The 27,451-nt window shown below is 42.4% G+C and overlaps 1 protein-coding gene across 1 annotated transcript in view; it reads right to left on the reverse strand.

The window, feature by feature from the left end:
- LOC137341989 (insulin-like growth factor-binding protein 1) overlaps positions 1-26,958 on the reverse strand; it is a 77,033-nt gene extending 50,075 nt beyond the window's left edge. Inside the window, exon 1 of the mRNA XM_068005557.1 lies at positions 26,527-26,958. Within this exon, the coding sequence (XP_067861658.1) occupies positions 26,527-26,875 (349 nt within the window). The 5' untranslated portion in view covers positions 26,876-26,958. The remainder of the gene's footprint in view (positions 1-26,526) is intronic.
- Between the last annotated feature and the right edge of the window lie 493 nt (positions 26,959-27,451).

The raw sequence follows: 27,451 nt of genomic DNA on the forward strand, positions 1-27,451 counted from the left end.
TCTCTGGCCACAGGGGATGTGCCAGAGGACTGGAGAACCGCTAATGTAATACCATTATTCAAGAAGGGGAGTAGGGAAAAACCGGGGAACTACAGGCCAGTGAGCCTAACATCAGTGGTAGGAAAATTATTGGAAAAAATTCTGAAGGACAAAATTAGTCTCCACTTGGAGAAGCAAGGATTAATCAGGGATAGTCAACATGGCTTTGTCAAGGGAAGATCATGTCTGACTAATTTGATTGAATTTTTTGAGGGGGTGACTAGGCGTGTGGATGAGGGTAACGCAGTGGATGTGGTATACATGGATTTCAGTGAGGCCTTCGATAAAGTCCCCCACAGGAGACTGGTCAAGAAGGTACGAGCCCATGGAATCCAGGGTGCCTTGGCACTTTGGATACAAAACTGGCTTAGTGGCAGAAGGCAGAGGGTGATGGTCGAAGGTTGTTTTTGTGACTGGAAGCCTGTGGCCAGTGGGGTACCACAGGGATCGGTGCTGGGTCCCTTGCTGTTTGTGGTCTACATTAATGACTTGGATATGAATGTAAAAGGTATGATCAGTAAGTTCGCTGATGATACAAAGATTGGTAGGGTGGTAAATAGTGAGGAGGATAGCCTCAGTCTGCAGGACGATATAGATGGGTTGGTCAGATGGGCGGAACAGTGGCAAATGGAATTTAACCCGGAAAAGTGCGAGGTGATGCACTTTGGAGGGACTAACAAGGCAAGGGAATACACAATGAATGGGAGGACCCTAGGCAAGACAGAGGGTCAGAGGGATCTTGGTGTGCAAGTTCACAGATCCCTGAAGGCGGCGGAACAGGTAGATAAGGTGGTAAAGAAGGCATATGGGATACTTGCCTTTATTAGCCGAGGCATAGAATATAAGAGCAAGGAGGTTATGATGGAGCTGTATAAAACACTGGTTAGGCCACAGCTGGAGTACTGTGTGCAGTTCTGGTCGCCACACTACAGGAAGGATGTGATCGCTTTGGAGAGGGTGCAGAGGAGATTCACCAGAATGTTACCAGGGCTGGAGCGCTTCAGCTATGAAGAGAGACTGGGAAGATTGGGTTTGTTTTCCTTGGAGCAGAGGAGGCTGAGGGGGGACATGATTGAGGTGTACAAAATTATGAGGGGCACAGATAGGATGGATACTAAGGAGCTTTTTCCCTTCGTTGAGGGTTCTATAACAAGGGGACATAGATTCAAGGTAAAAGGCAGGAGGTTTAGAGGGGATTTGAGAAAGAACTTTTTCACCCAGAGGGTGGTTGGAGTCTGGAACTCACTGTCTGAAAGGGTTGTGGAGGCAGGAACCCTCACAACATTCAAGAAGCATTTGGATGAGCACTTGAAATGCCATAGCATACAAGGCTACGGACCCAATGCTGGAATATGGGATTAGAGTAGACAGGGCTGATGGCCGGCGCGGAGACGATGGGCCGAAGGGCCTCTATCCGTGCTGTATAACTCTATGACTCTATGACTAACTTGTGCCATATGACAACCAGGCAGAAAATTTGCTAGTAACAACATTGAAAACAAATCAAAAATGAAAGGATTTCATTTTTTTTCCCACTATTTTATACAATTTAGACCATTAGATAAAAATTGTGACCTGATGTTCGAGATATGTGTTTTTTTTAGTGGCACTTGCGGGGGGTGGGGGAAGGCAGCGGGGTGATGTTTTCATCTGGTCCAGAAGAGGAATGTTATGAGACAATGATCAGTTGAGGTCAGTCGATTCGACCTGGATCATGGCAAATGATCATTGGGAATTCAACAGGGGAAAAAGTACAATTTCATTGTGGGAAAGGGACAAAAATATATTTTTTAATAAAAAACTGAAAGTAAAGGTTTGACAGGGGAGGAGAGAAAATAAATAAATAAAATTACTTGTATCTTAAACAAATACTGCAAATAACAATGTGGGGGATCGAGCAAAAGTATATAGGGGGTGAAATTGGACTTCGCTAGCAGCACAAAATGGACTCATAGCGAATCGGTATGGTGTAAAACGGGCTGTGGATTTGCTATGAGCCCGATACACACTACTGGCATCGCCCAACATCACCCTATAGGGTCTTAGGTACAATTTTGTGATCCCGATGTAATAGAGCTGAGAATGCCTGGCTGCTAGAACAATGATAGGTTAAAGCATACTGAGCCAAAGGGTGTTAGCTGTGACTCAATCAGTAGCACTCTGAGTCAGAAGGTCATGGGTTCAAGGTCCAGAGGCTTGAGCACAAAATCTAGGCTGACACTTCAGTGCAGTACTGAGGGAGTGCTTCACTGTCGGAGATGCCGTCTTTCCGATGAGGCGTTAAACCTAGCTGGATGTAAAGGATCACATGACACCATTCAAAGAAGAGCAGGGGAGTTCTCCCAGTATCCTGGCCAATATGTAACCTTAACCAACATCACTAAAAAAAAACCCAGACGATCTTGTCATTATCACATTGCTGTTTGTGGGAGGTTGCTGTGCACAAATTGGCTGCCGCATTTCCTACATTACAACAGTGACTGCACTTCAAAAGTACTTCATTGGTTCTAGAACTCTTTGGGACGTCCTGAGGTCATAAAAGGCACTGTATAAGTGCAAGCCTTTCTTTCTTTGTGCCAGTTTATTTGAATAATTAGCATGAGCTCCCAGTGCTCCCAGTGAGAACTAGCCAAATGGGAGATGCATAAGATCTGGCGAGCAGCTCAAACTTAAAGAGATGTGGGTGCTTATGGGAGACAGCTGTTGTTTCAATGTTTATAAAGATTTAAACTGGATCTGAAATATTTGTTGCCCTTTGCTGGAAGGAGTGCCAGGCAACAGTGAAGTCAAAGGAAATCCGATGTGGAGGCATAAAATAGAGTCTGTGGGCTAATGATAGAGAAGTGCAGTGCCTAACTGCCTGTTTGAAGGTTGGTAAAGCAGACCTGCTGTTGCATGGGGTCGTTGAAAGAAAGGATGCCCTTTTTGAAGGGGAAAGCAGTACACATGCCTGTCAGGAGGTGGCAGCCAGGATCAAAAGTCTACCCATTACCTGCAGAATCGAGGAACAAAAGAGGGAGAAGACAGCACACTTTAAAGAATACGGCATGGTAATGCTACCATTTAATGTCATTTACCCAGGTCAAAGGCCCAAAAATGTATCACAAAGTGGGGGGGGTGGGGTAATACTAATTTTTGCAGCATTGGATTTTAATGGGATGGAAATTGGGCTGATTCTATAATGGACGGGCGATTCGCTCAGTTAGGTTACTGCCCAGGCGGCGAAGTTAAAAATTATCCTATTGTTGCCTGTAAATTTATTCCACATTTACTGCTTGCTCATGGTAAGCCCTCACATAACTTTGCAGCTTTATTATTGAATCTTGTGCCTAGTATATTTCAGCAGGGCACATATTCAGGATATAACAAATAATTGTTAGTGCTGCCACACTCACATCTTAAAAGGGTTTCACACATAAAGTCATTGTAATACAATCTAATTGCATGATGCATGGCCACTTGCTGACACATTGACTGGATTGGAAAGTAAAATCGGGATAAATTCGTGATTAACTTTTCTGTACCCTTAACAATGTTGGGGTGGAAATTGCTCGTAGCAGCGAACCAACAGTGCTCGCCGCTCCATAGATTTAAACTAACCCTCTAACCAATGCAGTCTTTACTTCAGGCACTTCCTCCAATAGGAAGCTGAGAAAAGCCCAGCGTCAGTTCAAGCGAAGCTAGGACCCTGGGAGAAGCGAGAGGATCGATCTCTCCCCTCGGCCGATCAGATCACAGCATTTTTGACCAGCTGCAAAACTGTTTCTGCAGGCTTCAAATGTGAAACCCAGGAAGTGAAAGGTACAACATTAAAATCATTGTAAAAACAGTTATAGACAGTGAAAAAAAGAGGGTAAGAAATAATTGAATGAAATAAAAGAGACAGAAGGAAAAAGTAAATAAAAATTTTAGGTTTTTAATTTTTAAAATTTTTTTTTAATGACCCAGAACTATGTATATAAGGAGTAATATAAGACTCCACATTTTTAAAAGTTAATTTTTAGTTGTTTGGCAGTCATTAAAAATTACCGTGCTGTTAAAACTTAGTTTAGACCTGGTATTTTTAAGCGTATTTGTTTGGTGGCGTAATTAGTTACTTTCCAGCTGGGTAGATAAGCAAGTTGGCACTTTTTCAATGATTTCTCTGATTGCCATGTGCGATGTCCCTTTAATTCGAAGCTGTCATATCACCGGCGAACCACTAGGAGCAAGTTCACGATTTCTGTGTTTCACGCTGGAGAGCGCTGTTGAGCTCACCGTTATTTCTTCCCCGTTATAAACCTCTATAAGATCATCTCTCAGATACCTTCTTTCCAGTCTGAAAGTCCCAATTCTCTCCAGATTTTCCTCATAACTGAGACCACTGACTCTGGCGATTAGTCTCGTGGGTCTTCTCTGCACTGCCTCCACTACTTTAATACCTTGATGGCCAGAACTGGTTGCAGTTTTCCGGTTCGGTCTATAAAGAGCACTATAAAGTTTGATTATTACCTCCTCTGACTTATATTCTACTGGTTTGGTTTTGTAGGTCAGTATTCTATTGGCTTTGTTGATTGCTGCTCAGCTTGAGTCCACTAAGACTTCTAGGTCTCTTTCAGCTCCATCCTTAGCTGTTTCAACAACATTTGTGGAGTACACGTGTCGTCTATTATTTTTTTCCTACATGTAGCACTTTACACTTGAGTTAGATAATAAATCCCCAGGGTTAGATTGTGTTTATTCCAGAGTGCTGAAAGAGACTAGGAAAGAGATTTTATGAAGCATTGCCAATCATTGAGAGAGAATCATTGGACACTAGGGAGGTATCAGACTATTGTCTACATTAAATTTCATTTGTCCTGCTCTGCCCTCTTACTTATCTTGTCCAAATCGTATTCTGAGCCACATCTTCTGTTTCCACTCCCCTCCTGGTTTGGTATCATCTGCAAATTTGACCACTTTACATTAAGTTTCTGAATCCAGGTTGTTTATGCAAATCAGAAACCGTAGTGGTCCCATCACTGAGTCCTGAGGCACCCAAATCATCCTTCCACCCACTCTGACATAAGTGGTCTAATGAGTACTCATTGTTTCCTACCTTTCAACCTGTATCTAATCCATTGAGTTACTCCATAGATGGAGTTAAGATACAGATCAGCCATGATTTAATTGAATGGTGGAACAAGCTCGGGGGGATGAATGGCCTATGTTCCATTCCCATAGTTCATCCTGAATCCGCACAGCTTTGAGTTTAATTACTAGCCTTACATGTGGAACTTTGTCAAAAGCCATGTGTAAGTCTAGGTATACCACGTCATAGGGTTTACCACAATCCAGTTGGTTTGTTACTTACGCAAAGATGTTGAGGAGGTTGGTCTGGCAGGATTTCCCCTTCTGAATCTATGTTGACTCCTGTTAACTAGGTTATTGTTATACAGATAATCCTCAAGTTTACTCCTGATAATCAATTCCATTATTTTACATGGAATGGAAGTAAGACAAATGTGTTTGTAATTACCTATGTCTGTTTTTTGAATATGGACACCACATTAATTTGTTTCCAATCTTCTGGTACCTCCCTAGTGTCCAGTGATTCTCTCTCAAGGATTGGCAATGCTTCACAAAATCTCTTCCCTAGTCTCTTTCAACACTCCGGAATAAATACAATCTAACCCTGGGGATTTATTACCTATACTCACCAGGCTCTATAACCAGTGGAGCCTTGTAATGGTAGGGTCAATATTCCAAAATTGTCCTTGTTGATGGTTTACACAAGGTTAGAATAACTCGGTTCCACTTCTTAGTCAAATGCCCTTGGGGTGCATCCAGCACTTGATTAACCTTGTTGAATGGCCAATAAGACCTTTGAATGCTTTATGAATTTTAATGTATGGAAAATTGTGCAGGCTGTAGATTGGGCATGTTGACCTCTACACCCAAATTCAGCGTACAAAGCTCTAGTGCTGGGAGTGCTAAATTATATTTTTTGTTCTGTAGAGAATTCCATGGTATGTTTTGAACTTTGAGACTGGCTAAATGGACTGCAATTGCCCTTTCTTGTCCTGTACATTCCCATGTTCCTATGTAAACTATTTCTTGAAGGGAATTCTCAGAATTCATCTACATCCAAGTTATTCTGATTTCAAAATACAAATCTGGATATTTTTCTGATTTACTATATGTAAATTGTGACAGGATCTGGTGCAATAGAAGCTTTACTTGAATAGCAAGTGATATATGTGTTGTACCATCTTGAGCCTGACCATTGGATCAACAGCAAAGGGTGCAAGATTCTGGTTGGAGTTGTCTACAGACCTCCTGACAGTAGTGATGTGTGCTGGGGGGGGAGGGGATTGTATAAATATGGAGATCATTGAAGCATATAGCAAAAACAATGTAGTTATGATGGGAGATTTTAATTTTAACATAGATTGGGAGAAGCAGAACAACTCAAATAGTAAAGGCAATGAATTTCTAGAATGTATTTGGGACAATTTTCTTGAACAATGGAGTATAAATGTGCCTTGGGTAGTAGTGCAAAATGGGCGATAGAAAATTGTCAGCCATTTTGCACTCCATCCAATTTTCTTTTCCATGGAAAGATATAAAACTCCAACTCTGTGTCACACATTATAGATGGGAATTCCTTATCTTGCAAAAGTTTATGAGATGAGGACTTCCCTCTCTCCATCTCTCCTTAGTCTCAGGTTTCAATAAAACCTGTTATAATTTAATACAGAGAAATCAGTCGCTTTCATCTGATGTCACTTCTGGTTGTCAGCTTTATTTACTTCTGTTTGTAGCAGAGTTCAATCCCTGAAATCAAAAATATCAGGTGGGAGCTATGATGGCTCATGGGACAATTTTAGTTTAACACAGGAAACTTAAATCCCCACTATTTTTTACCTGTAAATACTGAAGCATGGATACTGGGTACAAAGATTTTACTGTACACAGAAACATGAACAGTGGATATGCGTGCATCATGGTCAGGTATCCGTATGCTCTACTTGAGATCAAGTGGAAGCTTCTAAGGGGTGAAAGATAGTGCTTTGGTCCCGTCAAGGTAGAGAAGAAAGACAACAAGATCACATCAGTTAGAAGACTGATATTAATGTTGAAATCTGATTCAAAAATGTTGGCTACATGCTGGCCAGGATGCTGGAAGAGTTAAGAAGTTGGAGGGTCAGAGGCAGAAAGTTGTGGATTCAAAGCCCACTTCAAGACTGGAGCACATAATCTAGGCAGTGTAATACTGAGGGAGTGCTGTATTGTTGGAGGTGCTGCCCTTCAGATGAGATGTTAAACTTAGGCTCCATCTGCCTGGCTCAGATGAATGTTAAAAATTCCAAAGTAGTATTCGAAGAGCACAGAGTTCTCCCAGTCTCCTGGCTAACATTAAAGAAGTGGTAACAGGGCACTTAGAACATCATAATATGATTAGGCAGAGTCAACATGGTTTTATGAAAGGGAAATCATGTTTGACAAATTTATTCGAGTTTTTTGAGGATGTAACTAGCAGGGTAGATAAAGGGGAACAGTGGATGTAGTAAATTTGGATTTTCAAAAGGCATTCAATAAAGTGCCACATAAAAGATTGTTACACAAGATAAGGGCTCATGGGGTTGGGGGTAATATATTAGCATGGATAGAGGATTGATTAACGGACAGTAGGAATAAATGGGTCATTTTTTTCAGGTTGGCAGGCTGTAACTAGTGGCGTACCGCAAGGATCGGTGTTTGGGCCTCAGCTATTTACAATCTATATTAATGCCTTAGATGAAGGGACTGAATGTAATGTATCCAAATTTGCTGACAATACAAAGCTAGGTGGGAAAGTAAGCTGTGAGGAGGACACAAAGAGTCTGCAAAGGGATATAGACAGGTTAAGTGAGTGGGCGAGAAGGTGGCAGATGGAGTATAATGTGGGGAAATGTGAGGAAATTCACTATGGAAGGAAGAATAGAGAAACAGAATATTTTTTAAATGGTGAGAAACTATTAAATGTTGGTGTTCAGAGAGATTTGGGTGTCCTCGTATAAGAAACACAAAAAGTTAGCATGCAGGTACAGCGAGCAATTAGGAAAGCAAATGGCATGTTGGCCTTTATTACAAGGGGGTTGGAGTACAAGAGTAAGGAAGTCTTACTACAATTGTACAGGGCTTTGGTGAGACCTCACCTGGAGTACTGTGTGCAGTTTTGGTCTCCTTATCTAAGGAAGGATATACTTGCCTTAAAGGCAGTGCAACAAAGGTTCACTAGAATAATTCCTGAGATGAGGGGGTAGTCCTATGAGGAGAGGTTGAGTAGAATGGGCCTATACTCTCTGGAGTTTAGAAGAATGAGAGGTGATCTCATTTAAAAAGTACCTGGATGTGCACCTGAAGTGCCGTAACCTACATGGCTACGGACCAAGTGCTGGAAAGTGGAACTAGGCTGGGTGGCTCATTTTCAGCTGGCACAGACATGATGGGCCGAGTGGCCTCCTTCTGTGCCTTAAATTTTCTATGATTCTATTGAAACATATAAGATTCTGAGGGGGCTTGATAGGGTAGGGGCTGAGAGGTTGTTTCCCCTGGCTGGAGAGTCTAGAACTAGAGGACATAGTCGCAGGATAAGGGGTCGGCCATTTAAGACTGAGGTGAGGAGGAATTTCTTCACTCAGAGGTTTGTGAATCTTTGGAATTCTCTACCCCAGAGGGTGGTGGATGCTGAGTCATTGAATATATTCAAGGCTGAGATCGATAAATTTTTGGACTCTAGTGGAATCAAGGGATATGGGGATCGGGCAGGAAAGTGGAGTTGATGTTAAAGATCAGCCATGATCTGATTGAATGGCGGAGCAGGCTCGAGGGGCCGTATGGCCTACTCCTGCTCCTATTTCTTATGTTCTTATGTTCTAATATTCCTTTCCCACCCCCCAAAAAATGAATTGATTATTTATTGCATTGCTGTTCATGGGACCTTGCTGTGCACAAGATTGCTGGCATATTTTCCTACATAACAACAGTTACTGCATTTCAAAGTAATTAATTGTATGTGGAACATTTTAAGATGCTTCTAAGAGACGTGATAAGGCGTTATGCAAATGCAAGTTTAACTTAGGCCAGGTGTTGTTCTCTGGTCAGAAAAATGCAAGCATATTTAATGGAGTTGACTGTGTCTTGAAGTCAGGAACAAAAGAGGAACATGAAAGTGAGCAGCTGAAATATATAGAATTGAACAGGATGAAGAGCCAAGAAAGGACTGAGGATGTGAAGTGCGTCTGACGGAGGTTTCATGGCAAGTTCAGTGTGTAAGCCACTTGAAAGGCTTGGTTGAGAGATTGAAAGAGGTCACAGAGACATCAGTAACATGGATAGTTAGCAAAGCTACAGGTGTAGTAGTGAAGTAACGCAACAGTAGGTTAGTGCCTTACCCTCCAGATTGAATATAGGGCCACAATGAAACCTGTCCCAAACCCGATGAACTGTACAGTGGTTGCAATTAATTATTTGTTACAAAAAAGTATTTAATATTTTATGAAACTTGTTAAGCTTCTCTGCAGCATATCACATGAATTAAATGCTATTGTTAAATAGAATGATTCCAGGACTGAAAGGCTATAACTATGAAGGAAGACTTGCAAAATCAGAATATTGTTTCACTGGATCAGAGATTATTAAGAGGGATCAAATAGAGGGTCTCAAAATTATGAAAGGTTTTGAGAAAGTAAATAGTGAAAAATTGTTTCCATTGGTTAGTAAATTGGTATCAAGGGGGAATAAACTGAGGATTATCACTCACTAGAAGAATAAAGGGGAAAGTTGGAAGAATTTTTTTCTTGCGGAGAGTTATTTGAACATGAAATGCTTTACCAGAAGTGGAAATTCAGACAGAGATTATAACATAATTTAAAAGAGAATAGATTAAAATTTGAAGCGGAAGAATATAAAAGGATAAAGGGAAAGGGCACAGAAATGGAAGTAGAAAGGCGACAGAGAGCTCGGGGGGTGGTGTGAGTGGAGGGCTGAAGGAGGTAACAGAGATAGGGAGGGGCAAAGCCATAGATGGGTGAAATAGTGAAGGGCAAGGATCAGTCAGCCACAGCTGTATTACATGTGGTTTCAATACAAGGAGGTACTAGGCCACTTCCATCCTAGGAGCCAGCCACCACACTTCATCCTTAGTCTTACATATATAGGATTACAAACATAGAATCTACAGCACAGAAACAGGCCATTAGGCCCAACTGTTCTATGCCAGTGTTTATACTCCACACGAGTCTCCTCTCACTCTAATGGTCTCTTTCCACCCTGCCCACGTATTACCTTCTCTCTCATGTGTACATCAAACCTCTCCTTAATTGTATCAATGCTATCTGCTTCAAACACTCCACATTGCAGCAAGTTCCACATTCCAACCACTCTATGTGTAAAGAAATTCCTCCAAAATTCTTCATTTGATCTGTTAGTGGCTATCTTGATATGGACTCACCCACAAATGGAAACAATCTCTCCACATCCACCATATCAAACCCCTTTATAATTTTAAAGACCTTAACAGGTCTCCACTTAGTCTTCTCTCTTCCAGAGAAAAGAGCCCTAGCCAATTCAATCTTTCCTGATAGTTGCATCCTCTCAATTCTACTAACATCTTCATTAATCTTTTCTGCACTTTTTCCAATACTTCAATATCCGTCTTATAGTATGGAGACCAGAACTGAACACAGTCTAACCAAGGTTCGATATAAATTTAACATTATCCCTTATTTTTCTATTCTATTCCTCTGGAAATGAACCCAGTACTTTGTTCACACTCTTTATGGCCTTATCAACTTGTGTTGCTACTTTTAGCGATTTATGTATCTGTATTCCCAGATCTCTCCAGTTTCTTACCTTTGAAGGAATAACTGGCTTCCTCATTCATCCTACCAAAATGAACCACCTCACACTTCGTTATATTCAATTTCATTTGCTATTTACCCATTCACTTTGCAAGCTTGCTTATGTTTTCCTGTATATTGGTGCAGTCCTTCACACTATTAGCTATACCCTCCAATTTGGTATCTTCTGCAAATTTCGACACCATGGCTCAAATTTTTGAATCCAAATAATTTATGTATATTGTGAACAACAGTGATCCCAGCATGGACCCTGCAGGATACCACTGCCCATTTTCTGGCAGTCTGAAAAATTTCCCTTAATTCCTACACTCTGTTTTCTGTTTTGTAGCCATCTTTCAATCCATTCTGCTATCTGGCCCCTGACTCTACATGCCTGACCTTTGTCATGAGTCTTCTATGTAGCACTTAGCGAAAGCCTCCTAAAAGTCTATGTATACCACATCCACTGATCTACTATGATCCACTGAATTGCCCTTGTCTACTCTTTTTGTTATTTCTTCAAAGAATTCAACAAGGTTAGTTAAGCATGACCTTCCTTTTAGAAATCCATGCTGATTATTTTTTTTATTATTTCTCTGTCTCTAGATGGTTTCTTAACTGATCTTTTAGCAAAGATTCCAATATCTTTCCTACCATTGATGTTAATCTAACTGATCTGTAGTTCCCTGGGTTAGTTTTATCTTCCTTTTTGAAGGTAGGAATTACATTTGCTGTTTGCCAGTCCTCTGGCACTATTCCTTTGTCTATTAAAATTAAATTGCTATCTCTTGCCTAGATTATTTGAGTATCCATGGGTGCAACCCATGTGGACCTGGGATTGTGACCTCCTTAAGCTTAGATAGTTCGTTTAGTACAGTGAAACCTGTATATTGTGGACACCTAAGGGATTTGCATCAGGTGTCCTTTATTTGCAGGTGTCCCTATTTTCAAAATGGTCAATGTATGCACAGTAAACCGGATGAGTCAAATATCCAGGGATTGGCTGTACCTCCTGCAGCGTTCCTTCTTTTTTTCGCCCTCACCTGGGATCGAGCCTAATTTTGGAGCCTTGCCAGCGGGATGTAATTTCAGTTCTATTTTCTGCTCATTGTGTTTCCCATTCATTGCCATCCCGGGATCTTTTTCTATTAAGGGAGGGATGTCCTGATCCTGGGATCTGCTACATTGGAAGCCCGCACAGGGCGAGGTGGCCTGTGTAGGGTCAGTGTGCCTGGGAGATCCCAGGCAAATTGGAGGGGGCTCCCTCACTCTGTGTGCTGCAGCTGCTAATGTTTGAAGTGCTGGCGGGGGTGGCTGTTAGCAGCTCATCAATACCTGACATACTGGTGGAGTGAGATGTCATTCTCCAACTGCAGCTATACTTTTTCCTGCTCTCTCCAGCCACTCAGGCGTTTTTGGTTGGGTTTTGAGTGCCCATCACGCCGTTGCTCACAGTCTAACCGAAGCTTTCCTCCGAGCGGCCGCTTTCACACTCTGCACTCGTGCTCCTCTGCTCTGCACTTAATAACGTTTTAAATTAGAAATACCTGATACTATTTGACAGGAATGAAAAAAGATGGATTTCACTGCCTGTAGTTAGATGGTGTGCTGCTCGACAGACTGAAGTTTGAAGGAATGCCCGGTGTAGTTCCTGGCTTTTGTGGAACGGGGAGTTCTTTACCCAGCATCCATAGTGGCAGAGAAACCGCTGTATCCCTGGGATACAACTGTGCAAGCATTCAATCCCAGAGATAGAGCGGTTTCTCTGCCACTATGGATGCTGGGTAAAGCGGTTTCTTTCACCCATTGCCACCTCACGCTTACCAGTGTGTCCTGTGCTTTAACTTGCAAACGGACTTGGTGTATTGAAGGCTGTCCGTTGTTCATAATTTGCGAGTGTCTGCGATTTCAAGGTGCAGCTTGTATCTCTGACAATGCAAGTTACTTGGCACTGTCAATAAGTATCCGTTTTTTGCAGGTGTCCGTTTGTACAGGTTTCACTGTATCTCCTTTCTTTCTATCTTAACTGTTGTAATATTCCTCTTGACTTCTTCTACTGTTGTCATTTCCTCTTTGCTGGCTTCTTCAGGCTAGAACCCAGTATCCTTGCCATTTCAGTGTCATCTCCTGAGTTTATCTTGCTCATCCCTTAGTAGCTCTATCCCTATCTTAATTCTCCTTTTGTTACTTATGTGCCTGTAGAATAATTCACTATTTCTTTTTATATTCTTTGATATTTTCATTTGATATTACCTCTTTGCATTCCATTCTGGTCTTTTTAACCTCTTTCCTAAGCTCATATTCCCTTTTGTCAACCGCTCCTTTATTGTTTATGTAAATGTGCATGCCTTTTTCTTCAGAATCAATTTTATTCTCACCTCTCTATTTATCCTTGGCATCACATTCTTGGCTAGTTTGTTCCTATTTTTCAGTGGAATATATTTTTCCATATCTCCCCTTTAAATATTTCCATTGTACTTCTTTGTCAATATTTTTCTCTATTTTATTTTTCTTAGTTCCATCCTCATTCCCTCACAGTTGGCTTTTTCCAATCTATTATTTTGGTCTTTGTACTATCTATATCTCTCTCAATCATTATTTTTATCTTAACTCTTATTATATTGTGACCCTTAGATGCTCTCCCACGCTTATCTGCTCCAGTTCATTTCCCATTACTAGGTCTAGCAGTGCTATCTCCCTTGTTGGGTTTCCTACATATAGGGTCATAAAGGAGTCGTGTTCACCTGTAAAAACGCCATCCCCTTCTCCCCTTGCACTTCCCCTCCCTGCCAGTTTATTTGGGGGTAGTTGAAATTCCCCATGATTATGATACTGTGTTTTTTTCTCATTTCATATATTTGACTACATATTTTTCACTTCACTTCCTTTTCACTATTTGGTGGTCTGAAGTATACCCCCAATAAAGTGACTTTTTAAAAATTCGTTCATGGGATGTGGGCATCACTGGCAAGGCCAGCATTTATTACCCATCCCTAATTTCCCTTTAGAAGGTGGTGGTGAGCCGCCTTCTTGAACCGCTGCAGTCCGTGTGGTGAAGGTTCTCCCACAATGCTGTTAGGAAGGGAGTTCCAGGATTTTGACCCAGCGACGATGAAGGAACGGCGATATATTTCCAAGTCGGGATGGTGTGTGACTTGGAGGGGAACGTGCAGGTGGTGTTGTTCCCATGTGCCTGCTGTCCTTGTCCTTCTAGGTGGTAGAGGTCGCAGGTTTGGGAGGTGCTGTCAAAGAAGCCTTGGCAAACTGCTGCAATGCATCCTGTGGATGGTACACACTGCAGCCATGGTGCTTTAGTGGTGAAGGGAGTGAATGTTTAGGATGGTGGATGAGTGCCAATCAAGCGGGCTGCTCTGTCCTGGATCGTGTCGAGCTTCTTGAATGTTGTTGGAATTGTACTCATCCAGGCAAGTGGAGAGTATTGCATCACACTCCTGACTTGTGCCTTGTAGATGGTGGAAAGGCTTTGGGGAGTCAGGAGGTGAGTCACTCGCAGCAGAATACCCAGCCTCTGACCTGCTCTTGTAGCCACAGTATTTATATGGATGGTCTAGTTAAGTTTCTGGTCAATGGTGACCCCCTCGGATGTTGATGGTGGGGGATTTGGCGATGGTAATGCCGTTGAATGTAAAGGGGAGCTGGTTAGACTCTCTCTTGTTGGAGATGGTCATTACCTGGCACTTGTTTGGCACAAATGTTACTTGTCACTTATCAGCCCAAGCCTGGATGTTGTCCAGGTCTTGCTGCATGCGGGCATGGACTGCTTCATTATCTGAGGGGTTGTGAATGGAACTGACCACTGTGCAATCATCAGCGAACATCCCCATTTCTGACCTTATGATGGAGGGAAGGTCATTGATGAAGCAGCTGAAGATGGTTGGGCCTAGGACACTGCCCTGAGGAACTCCTGCAGCAATGTCCTGGGGCTGAGATGATTGGCCTCCAACAACCACTACCATCTTCCTTTGTGCTAGGTGTGAGCCACTGGAGAGTTTTCCCCCTGATTCCCATTGACTTCAATTTTACTAGGACTCCTTGGTGCCTCACTCGGTCAAATGCTGCCTTGATATCAAGGGCAGTCACTCCCACCTCACCTCTGGAATTCAGTTCTTTTGACTGATCCCTTCCTGTCCTTTATCTTAATGCATATAGATTCTGTTTCTGTCTCTTTGTTCGTTATGTCCTTTCTTGCTACTGCCATTATTCTATTTCTGATTAACACAGCTACCCCATACCCTCTTCTTCCTTCCCTATCGTTTCTATATTTAACTATCAATCCTGCCTTATCTCTGCCATGTTTCTGTTATCCCTACGACATCTATTTCCTCACTTTTAATTATTGTCTCTAATTCCCGTTTTGTTGTTGATGCTCTTTACATTACTATACAGGCAATTTAATATGGTCTTCTTTTCGTTACTCCTGCTTTATTTTTTGTCATGTATTTTATTATTACTTCCTATAGCCTTTTCTGTTTACTGAGTATGTATGTTATTTTCATTTCTTTTTGTATTTTGATCTTTGCTCTAATCCCTTCTTTTCATTATTGTTAGGTTACTATTATATCCTCTCGAATTCCTCCCTCTTTTACTAGTTTAAAGTCTTTACTACAGTCCTATTTACTCCTTCTGTTAGGATCTTGGTCCCAGCCAGGTACAGTTGCCAGCGGTACATCTCCTTCCTGAACCAGGGCTGGTGCCATTGTCCCATGAACTGGAACCCCTCCTCCTCACACCACTCTTTCAGCCTCGCACTTACTTTCCTGATCTATTTCTCCCTATGCCGATTAGCAGGTGGCTTGGGTAGTAATCTGGAGATTATCACCCTGAAGGTCCTGCTTTCTAATTTAGCACCTAGTTCCTGATATTCCCTCAGCAGGAGCTCCTCCCTATTCTTTCCTATGTCATTGTTTCCAACATGGACCAGGACAACTGGTTATAGAATCATAGAAGTTACAACATGGAAACAGGCCCTTCGGCCCAACATGTCCATGTCGCCCAGTTTATACCACTAAGCTAGTCCCAATTGCCTGCACTAGGCCCATATACCTCCATACCCATCTTACCCATGTAACTGTCCAAATGCTTTTTAAAAGACAAAATTGTACCCGCCTCTACTACTGCCTCTGGCAGCTCGTTCCAGACACTCACCACCCTTTGAGTGAAAAAATTGCCCCTCTGGACCCTTTTGTATCTCTCCCCTCTCACCTTAAATCTATGCCCCCTCGTTATAGACTCCCCTACCTTTGGGAAAAGATTTTGACTATCGACCTTATCTATGCCCCTCATTATTTTATAGACTTCGATAAGATCACCCCTTAACCTCCTGCTCTCCAGGGAAAAAAGTCCCAGTCTGTCTAACCTCTCCCTGTAAGTCAAACCATCAAGTCCTGGTAGCATCCTAGTAAATCTTTTCTGCACTCTTTCTAGTTTAATAATATCCTTTCTGTAATAGGGTGACCAGAACTGTACACAGTACTCCAAGTGTGGCCTCACCAATGCCCTGTACAACTTCAACAAGACATCCCAACTCCTGCATTCAATGTTCTGACCAATGAAACCAAGCATGCTGAATGCCTTCTTCACTACCCTATCCACCTGTGACTCCACTTTCAAGGAGCTATGAATCTGTACTCCCAGATCTCTTTGTTCTATAACTCTCCCCAACGCCCTACCATTAACGGAGTATGTCCTGGCCCGATTCGATCTACCAAAATGCATCACCTCACATTTATCTAAATTAAACTCCATCTGCCATTCATCGGCCCACTGGCCCAATTTATCAAGATCCCGTTGCAATCCTAGATAACCTTCTTCACTGTCCACAATGCCACCAATCTTGGTGTCATCTGCAAACTTACTAACCATGCCTCCTAAATTCTCATCCAAATCATTAATATAAATAACAAATAACAGCGGACCCAGCACCGATCCCTGAGGCACACCGCTGGACACTGGCATCCAGTTTGAAAAACAACCCTCCACAACCACCCTCTGTCTTCTGTCGTCAAGCCAATTTTGTATCAATTGGCTACCTCACCTTGGATCCCATGAGATTTAACCTTATGTAACAACCTACCATGCGGTACCTTGTCAAATGCTTTGCTGAAGTCCATGTAGACCACGTCTACTGCACAGCCCTCATCTATCTTCTTGGTTACCCCTTCAAAAAACTCAATCAAATTCGTGAGACATGATTTTCCTCTCACAAAACCATGCTGACTGTTCCTAATTAGTCCCTGCCTCTCCAAATGCCTGTAGATCCTGTCCCTCAGAATACCCTCTAACAACTTACCCACTACAGATGTCAGGCTCACTGGTCTGTAATTCCCAGGCATTTCCTTGCCGCCCTTCTTAAACAAAGGCACAACATTTGCTACCCTCCAATCTTCAGGCACCTCACCTGTAGCGGTGGATGATTCAAATATCTCTGCTAGGGGACCCGTAATTTCCTCCCTAACCTCCCATAACGTCCTGGGATACATTTCATCAGGTCCCGGAGATTTATCTACCTTGATGCGCGTTAAGACTTCCAGCACCTCCCTCTCTGTAATATGTACACTCCTCAAGACATCACTATTTATTTCCCCAAGTTCCCTAACATCCATGCCTTTCTCAACCGTAAATACCGATGTGAAATATTCATTCAGGATCTCACCCATCTCTTGTGGTTCCGCACATAGATGACCTTGTTGATCCTTAAGAGGCCCTACTCTCTCCCTAGTTACCCTTTTGCCCTTTATGTATTTGTAGAAGCTCTTTGGATTCACCTTTGCCTGATCTGCCAAAGCAATCTCATATCCCCTTTTTGCCCTCCTGATTTCTCTCTTAACTCTACTCCGGCAATCTCTATACTCTTCAAGGGATCCACTTGATCCCAGCTGCCTATGCATGTCATATGCCTCCTTCTTCTTTTTGACTAGTGCCTCAATCTCCCGAGTCATCCAAGGTTCCCTACTTCTACCAGCCTTGCCCTTCACTTTATAAGGAATGTGCTTACCCTGAACCCTGGTTAACACACTTTTGAAAGCCTCCCACTTACCAGACGTCCCTTTGCCTGCCAACAGACTCTCCCAATCAACTTCTGAAAGTTCCTGTCTAATACCATGAAAATTGGCCTTTCCCCAATTTAGAATTTTAACTTTTGGGCCAGACCTATCCTTCTCCATAGCTATCTTAAAACTAATGGAATTATGATCACTGGTCCCAAAGTGATCCCTCACTAACACTTCTGTCACCTGCCCTTCCTTATTTCCCAAGAGGAGGTCAAGTTTTGCCCCCTCTCTAGTCGGGCCATCCACATACTGAATGAGAAATTCCTCCTGAATACACTCAACAAATTTCTCTCCATCCAAGCCCCTAATGCTATGGCTGTCCCAGTCAATGTTGGGAAAGTTAAAGTCCCCTACTATTACCACCCTAGTTTTCTTGCAGCTGTCTGTAATCTCCTTACATATTTGCTCCTCAATTTCCCGTTGACTATTTGGGGGTCTGTAGTACAATCCTATCAAAGTGATCTCTCCCTTCTTATTTTTCAGTTCTACCCATATAGACTCAGTGGGCGAACCCTCGGATATATCCCCTCTCACTACTGCCGTGATGTTCTCCCTAATCAAGAACGCAACTCCCCCTCCTCTCTTACCTCCTGCTCTATCTTTCCTATAGCATCTGTACCCTGGAACATTGAGCTGCCAGTCCTGCCCCTCCCTTAGCCATGTTTCAGTAATAGCTATAACATCCCAGTCCCATGTACCCATCCATGCCCTGAGTTCATCTGCCTTGCCCATCAGACTTCTTGCATTGAAATAAATGCAGTTTAATCTAGACTTCCCTTGGTCTTTGCCCTGCTTTCTCAGACCATCTGTCCGGTCATGTTCTGTACACTCTCCCTTACTGCCTTTTGTTTCTGTCACCACTTTATTTCCCACTGACTTCCTGCATCGGTTCCCATCCCCCTGCCACATTAGTTTAAACCCTCCCCAACAGCACTGGCAAACACTCCCCCTAGGACATTGGTTCCAGTCCTGCCCAGATGCAGACTGTCCAATTTGTACTGGTCCCACCTCCCCCAGAACCGGTTCCAATGGCCCAGGAATTTGAATCCCTCCCTCTTGCACCATCTCTCAAGCCACGTATTCATCTTAGCTATCCTGTCATTCCTACTCTGACTAGCCCGTGGCACTGGTAGCAATCCTGAGATTACTACCTTTGAGGTCCTACTCTTTAGTTTAACTCCTAACTCCCTAAATTCAGCTTGTAGGACCTCATCCTGTTTTTTACCTATATCGTTGGTGCCTATATGCACCACGACAACTGGCTGTTCACCCTCCCCCTCCAGAATGTCCTGCAGCCGCTCCGAGACATCCTTGACCCTTGCACCAGGGAGGCAACATACCATCCTGGAGTCTCGGTTGCGTCCGCAGAAACGCCTGTCTATTCCCCTTACAATCGAGTCCCCTATCACTATAGCTCTGCCACTCTTTTTCCTGCCCTCCTGTGCAGCAGAGCCAGCCACGGTGCCATGAACCTGGCCACTGCCACCTTCCCCTGGTGAGCCATCTCCCCCAACAGTATCCAAAACGGTATACCTGTTTTGGAGGGAGATGACCGCAGGGGACCCCTGCATTGCCTTCCTACTCTTCCTCTGTCTGTTGGTCACCCATTCACTATCTCCCTCAGTAATTTTTATCTGCGGTGTGACCAACTCACTGAACGTGCTATCCACGACTTTCTCAGCATCGCGGATGCTCCAAAGTGAGTCCATCCGCAGCTCCAGAGCCGTCAAGCGGTCAAACAATAGCTGCAGCTGGACACACTTCCCGCAGGTGAAGGAATCAGGGATACAGGAAGGAGCCCTGAATTCCCACATCCCACAAGAGGAACATGACACGGCCCTGGGATCTCCTGCCATGACTTAACCCTTAAATTAGCTTAAGAACAACTACAATGTCAAGAGAAAAAAAAAGGAAAGAAAAACTACTTACCACTCCCTTTAAGGAGTTTACTCCTTTAAATTGTTCTCAATTTAGAGAATGTTAACTACACTAGGGACCTTGATTCACTAAAAAATAAACGCTACTTCCTATAAGACCTGCAGACCTTCCCTTTCACTTCAGTTACTGTCGATAAGTAGAAATACTCACCTGAACCTACTCACCAATCAGGTGCCTCCCCTGTGTCGCGTCCCGATCTGATTCCTGATGTCACTTCGAACTCGGTTCTTCTCCCTTCCAAGCTCCTATCCAGCCATTTTCAAATATCCCTTACCCTGGTATTGGGTGGCATACGCACCCTACTGGACTCTCGATCATGACGGCAGAGGATACCATCTATCCTCCCTAATTAATGATGGTTAGGCGAGACCACCTCAGATATAAGTACGCCTCCCTTTTGTGCCTTCTCATTTCCGCCTCTTGCTTCTCCAAAACCAGCAAATAGAAAGGTAAACCCAACAGATACCCATCTTCAGAACTGTGATTGCGGTAACTTAAATTATAGTTGTCAACAATCCAAAAACAACCAAAAAATAGGCCACAACCTAAACCAACAACAAATACAATGGAACATTACATAAATCCTGAATGAACAAATACGGCAGCAAAACGAAGTTCTACCTCTGCTAATGGTACTCTCTTTTAAGCAAGCAATTTTGAAAAAAACAATCTGAAGAGGCTTTCAAAGCAGTGCCCATTTTAAATCTTTAACACATTCCTGGTGCTGAACACACAAAATTGCACCTACAAGTACTTTAAATCTATCTGTAAGTACATCAAATCTCTACGAGAGGAACACACCAAAAAGCCCTTTGCTCTCAAAATGTGACCTGATTGCAGAGTGGCGTTCTGTGCACATTGGGCAGTTAAAAGTCCTCGGACATGCTGCCCCAAATATATACCATCCAGTCGCTCAATCAGCACCAGAGGTACATATGAATGCGACTGCGTAACATTCCTATTAAAATGAAGAGAAAAGTACAATTAAACGGTACAAATATTTTGGGAGGCAGATTGACTTTGCGTAAGGAATATTGAAAAGTGGAAAGCTTTTCTTGAGCACAGTGGCACAGCTCATTGAATTACTGATTGGAGCCAATAGCATGTGTGGGAGGGAGGGGTGCGGGTTTCATCTTCCACACTGCTGAATTGCTTATGTTGCCATGGAGAAGAAACATCAAGGGTAGAGGTGTCTGCAAATTTTTTTTGTGTGCCTCCTAGTGGCTGACATCCACTGATATCGGTGGAGGCCTCAGAAGAGACCTCACGTCTGGCGCCTTGGCCACAGGAAATGTGGAGACTGTAAGACTAGGGGGAAATAAATAGAGCCATTTGTACCCTGAGGGAAATTTAAAACTGGAAAGGTTCAGTTAAATGGCTAACTGAGGTAGACAAGATGAGGTGATGATTAACTCAGAACTATGTTGATTGCTGGGTTAGAACTAAAAGGAATAATCAATTAACCCTTTCTCAAGTCTTTGCTGACAGGAAACATTTATTTCACAATCATACATGACAGCTACACTTCAATCCTCTAACAGCTTCCTTTATAAGATAGCCACAACTCTTATGGCTGGAAGAATTTATGGGAGCCCACAGCATGTCGATGTAAACGTACAGGCCAATGCAGCCAGAGCCCAGCTGGTCTGGCTCCCTTCAGACAGGACGGAGTTCATATACCACTGAGTCACATCACCTGACTCAGTTGGTGCCATGCAGTATTCGGCAGTTTGCACCTTTATTAGTAGGCACATATTGGTTTGTAGGCGACTTTTTACGTTTACCATGAAAATCATACTTTTAATAAAACGCTGATGTTGAACAAATAACTTTGGTTGCCATTAGAAAAACTCCCACAGGCAGCACAGCTAATACTGTTGAAACATGTGACCTACTTACAAAGACAGTCCTTTGTTGGTAATGTTGTAAAGGGGGGAATTGGTCTTGGGTGGTAGCACAAAACTGGTGATTGCGAATTGACAGCTCATTTTACACCCGCTCGATTTTCTTTTCCATTGATTTCAGCAGTCTCAAATCAAGCTATTGTTTTCCGAAAGCCAAAATAATACACCAACAAGCTCAGCAAAGATCAGAGATGGACAGGAATGAAAAGGTGCAATCCATGCTATCATGAATCTGTACCATAAACATGCAGCAAAAGCTGCTCAGATATATTTAAACTATTTTTGGTTATTTTTCTTTAAAATCCATAAGATTTTTAAAAACAAGTTCATACCTACTTTCACAGAATTTATTATCTGTAGCAGTTCTTCGGCATCATTTTATCAGTGACATACGACTTTTCTCTATTTATGCAATTGTAGCTAATTTGGACCCATTGTTGTCCTGGCCAATATTTATCCCTCAACCAACAGCACTAAAAAAAAACAGATTATCTGGTCATTATCACATTGCTGTTTGTGGGACCTTGTTGTGCACAAATTTGCTGCCGTGTCACTCTACATTACAACCGCGACGATACTTCAAAAGTACTTCCTTGGCTGTAAAGCACTTTGGGACATCCTGAGGTTGTGAAAGGCGTTATATAAATGCAAGTATTTCTTTCATTGTTGGGTTGGGAGGTGAGGAGAAAAATTTGATCTATGAGGTCTGTATTGTACAAATTTGTATAATTTACTGGGAAGCAAACAGAACCAGTGACAGCACTGCTGTCATAAAGCACTTGTGACTTATTTTGATAGCAACATTCATGTGTACTCAAACTCCCAGCCTTCCAATGAACCACAGCAGAATTTACCACATGCAAATCAGGGGCGTTTCCAAACAGCCAATAAAAAATGACTCTATTAAAGACAAGTGCTTACTCAAAGTTGTTGACAAGTAAAGGATGGGAAACTCATTTTTATTGACTGGAAAGATTGAGAAAGCCACTTTATAAATCTTAGATGAAATGTCTCAAATATGGTAATAGGGCAAAACCATGCAATTGTGAGATCTTAGACAGTCCATGTACTATACTCTAGGTAGACTGCACAGTATCAGAAAACCTGCTTGTACAACCTGTTCTATAAACACAGTTGATTCCACTTAAGCTAACAACTGATGAGAAATAGTTCTGTGACATGAATATAAATGTTAAAAATGCCATTTTCTAACATTCAGTGTATTGATTTCTGTCAACAGAATCATTTTAACCATGAACTCTCATTAAATGAATGCTTTTGCCCATATTATACATTTTACTACGTATATAGCCTCAATTACATGCAGTGATCTTCAGTATGATAGGTTATAAGACATAACATATTCCAGTAGACCACTAAAATACAGGAAGTTAAAAGCAGTACAAAATAATGTACATTTTGGAAAATCTTCAGTTACCGTTAAAAAAAAATCAAGAAATTCCACAACAAAAATTCTTCCTAGTATTTCACTGAGAATGCCTGATAAGTTTATACTTTTGAAGTGAAAAACACATAATGGGAAAAACAGGCTAATAACTTAATGCGCCATCATCCCTTTTGTCATTGAATCACTCCTGCCCTCCACCCTATTAGAGACCCTCCCTTTTGTTCTTTCCTCCCCTCCCCTTCCTCCCGCCCCCCCATTTCCCTGGCTCTGCACATGCTTAAAAACTGTTTAATCTTCAACTTCTTCCAGTTCTGACAAAGTGTCATCGACCTGAAACGTTAACTGTTCCTTTCTCCACAGATGCTGCCTGACGCTGAATATTTCCAGCATTTTCTGTTTTTATTTATTATTAATAACTTAATGGGTACTGATTGAATCATGCCAGTTAAGTTCTGCCTATATTGCGCTGCTGCTGCACCAAATTGGATATGGCTATATACTCAAATCAATCACTGACCTACCAAAGCACGGTTCGACCAGAGAACCACAATCAGTACAAACGTGTTACAGTCAAGAAGGAGCTGACTGAAATTACTGACTGTAGAACTGTTTACAGTATGAGAGAAATTCAGGCTCCATTTCATGGCATGACTTACTTAACAATCACATTCCAGTCAAAGAAACAAAGGGAGCCAAATTTACAAGATTTGTTAAAAGGAATAGTGAAATGCAGATATTTCACACAAGCTTTATTATTAAGTCATATTTACATATGGAATTAGAGTAGGTTGTTTCTTTCATCATATTGGTGGATTAGTGCTGTTTACAGACCATGGGCATGATTCTAACCATCCCCGCCCGACGGAAACCGGGCATGGTGTGCAGTTAAAATCGCCCAGGTTACTTATACACCCTGGAGCCGCTGGGAACTAAGCGATCACAACTTTAACATGTTCAACTAGCAGCGGCGAGAACATCTGCCAAAAGCCAGCTGGGTCATTTTTTACATATGCATGTCGGGACCCGCCTGCAATTTTAACTCGGCAGCCTGACTGGGACGCCGCAGTGAGTTTCCCGCAGGGCCAACCCAGTGGTGAAGAGGATTGGGGCCAGAAGACGTCCAAAATGGTAATTTTTTTTTGTGGGGCCAGGAGGAGCATGAGTGCTCCTCTGGGCCTCATGTGGAAAGCTTAGGCCTTCCCTGCTGCAAATTCATGTCCCCTTCCCAATTAGGAGACCCCGCAGTGTGGTCCTGGCAACTGATCCGGCACTTATCTGGTTTCAGCAGGTGGTCTCCAGGCCGTGAGATTTTTCGCCGCTTCCTACCGACTTCCCACCCAGGACAGGTGGGAAGTCGGCCGGTGAGATTTTAATGAGGCCCGGGAGGTAAAATACCCTGGGCCCCATTTCTGGAGCGGCCAGTGAGTTTCTAACTGGCCTGAAGTTAATGTCAGAGCCCACATCTTTTATCCCTCAGTTTTTTCCCATGCAATCCCAGATCTTGCCAAACTGGGCATTCTTCATGTGCCATACTGGAGAGGGAGGCTAAATGATCATGACCGGCATTGGAGCCAAGCTGAATTCCATACCTACCAAATCTCCACAAAGTTTTCAGCAGGGATCACTGTACGGCAATCAGTAGCATGAATCCAGAGTGGTCATCCCTCTCTCTAGCCCAGGGACTGAGGCCAATCTTAATGTCCCTGCTACCTACCAGCTGAGATCAGCTAATGCAGCACAAATTGGGGACTGAAGCCAGGACTTTCCTGGCCTGTATGGTTCAGTACCAGACAAGATAATACATTTATTAATAGAGCCAGTGGGGAAGCTGGGCAGCCCCTGTAGGTTCCTTCATTCCCTGCCCATCTTAGACCGGCTGTCCTTAGGTTGAAGCTTATGGCCCTCTATACCTTTGTTCAGCAATAAATCTGTTTTAATACCTTTTGAAACAACTCTTCTCCAAATTCTGCATTCCTGCACGTGCAAGCTGTTCATTTTGCAATCTTACCAACTCTACGTGAGCTGATATTTTTAAACATGTCTTAACATTTCTAGTTCATTTCAAAGAATTTGCTGGCATTCAGAGTCTACTTTCCTGGTTATTTGGAAATCCTTAATCATATCTCCTCTCAAGTCATTTCACGAGTGTGGTAGATTCATAACTCTCAAATGCTGTGTATGCAAGTGAATTCTGGTAATTTTTCACAGAGGCTTGGAACTCCGCATCATTAGGGGGATCCTTAAATGACTGTATGCAACAGCACCTTTAATCTTAAATTCTGAAATTCTGTAAAATGCTGGTGAATGCCGTGTTGTTCCAGCTGTGTGTGTGTGCATGGGGCGGGTTGAGGAATGGATAATACCATAACAGGATTTAATATCAACAGAAACATGGTGCTAATCATTTCTGATTATAAACAAACTTTTGTAAAGCTACACAAACATCTGGCTCTAATTTGGCTTCCCCAAAGCTCATAATTTTAAAATATATTAAAAAAAAATGTCTACTTTTCGTTCTCTCTTTTATTTAGTGTGCAGCTTATGACTTTGTGGCACTGTTCCATGAAACATTCCTTGTGCCATGGTCTACACAGAGGGAGAACTGTACGAGTGAACTTTACAAGTGTATATAAACGATGACAAGTATGATACTAATTTCACTACCTGAGGGGGGTAAAGATCAAATAACTCAGAAACATGACAGATTCTAGCCATATAGTTGTAAAAATCCAAATTATTTTTCACACATTTATGGTTTTTTTAATGAAGTTAAAATATTCCTTTCTGCTGATTTTATTTTTAACTAGCTATAGAATACTGCGTTGTTGATTCTGTATTGCACTCAGCAGCATTGAGTATATAATCTGTGTACACTATCCCCCTGCTGTAGTTCCGTTTATTAAATAGGTGTTTATGATCATTTGTCTGGAACACAGCAAACGTAGTATGTATTAGGAGGTGTATTGTCATCAGAAACATATGATCTGTAAGCCAAACACTACTGCGGTCAAACACCAGCCAGATCAAGTCTTCAAACACTGGAAGATATTCGCAACGTCTCTTTCAGTTTTTACAATACATGATCATTTCAAAATCGTGACATTTTACAATAGGCTTTGTATGAAGAAGACATAGACAACAGTGCATCTTTAAGTGATATTAAAATCAAATTGTACCGGCCGTCGTACATTATCTTCATTTATTAGAATAATGTTATCTGCAGCAATACTAGTGTATCTTGCTACTACTAATAACAAAGAAATTATTTCATATTAGATTGGTCTTTCCCATCGCCATATTACAAATGTATTTCTTTTGGTTACCTGCTTGTGCTGCTTGAATCCTTTCCACCTCAGCTACCTCCATGCATATGCCCCGTCCCTGCATGAGTGTCTCCAAAGGTCTGGAATCCCCGAGCTGGGGGTAACAACGGAGCCCCGCGCCACAGCGCGTTGTGTACACCCCACATGGCTGACCTCGAGGCAGCGCGCACATCCGGCAGCAGCCACAACCGGGCTCCCTCACCACCTCCTCTGTGCATGTATTATCCACGGGCGGGCAGTGTGCCAACCTTTCGTCGGTGCAGGGCAAGCAGCGGATCGGCCCAGATGCCTCCAGCGTTAATGGTGAAAGCAGCACAAGCAGAACGCTCCAATACTTTAAAAGACACATCGAAACGCAGAAAATAAACCACACGGAGAACGGGAGCGTACTCACAATACCTAGCCTCTCTGAGGGCAATCAGGATTATTTATACAATGGTTAGACTAGTTAGTGATAAATTCCGGCCAGGACTCTGATTAGCTATTCCTTACACGTGGGTGTAATCGTACAGCATGAAGTGGAAAAATACTTTCGCTGGGTCTTAAACACATAGTTGTACCAGTAGGAACTTGAAGAATTGGGTTACAGCCAAAACAACATAGTCATGACTTGACATTCTATTTATCCCAAGAAGCAGATGGATATATAGTGATAACTTCATTACTTTTCCACCAATAAATCTACTCTCCTTGTACTTCACAGTGCAGCAACAGTGACAGGGAACACTAACACACCTTTGATCTTCATAATTTCTTCATTTTGAAAAAGAAAACTGAAGTAAAAATGATTGAAAAACATTGAGGTAGACGTAATAGAATTCAAACTTAAATTAGATATCCAATTTCTGGCAGCTGACATCAGTTGACTAGGAAAAATCTTTGCAACACAAAATCACTAGACGATATAGTTAGCTGGGCTAAAACA

Source organism: Heptranchias perlo, chromosome 2 (genome assembly GCF_035084215.1).
Source record: "Heptranchias perlo isolate sHepPer1 chromosome 2, sHepPer1.hap1, whole genome shotgun sequence".
In the NCBI taxonomy this organism is placed as follows: Eukaryota; Metazoa; Chordata; class Chondrichthyes; order Hexanchiformes; family Hexanchidae; genus Heptranchias; species Heptranchias perlo.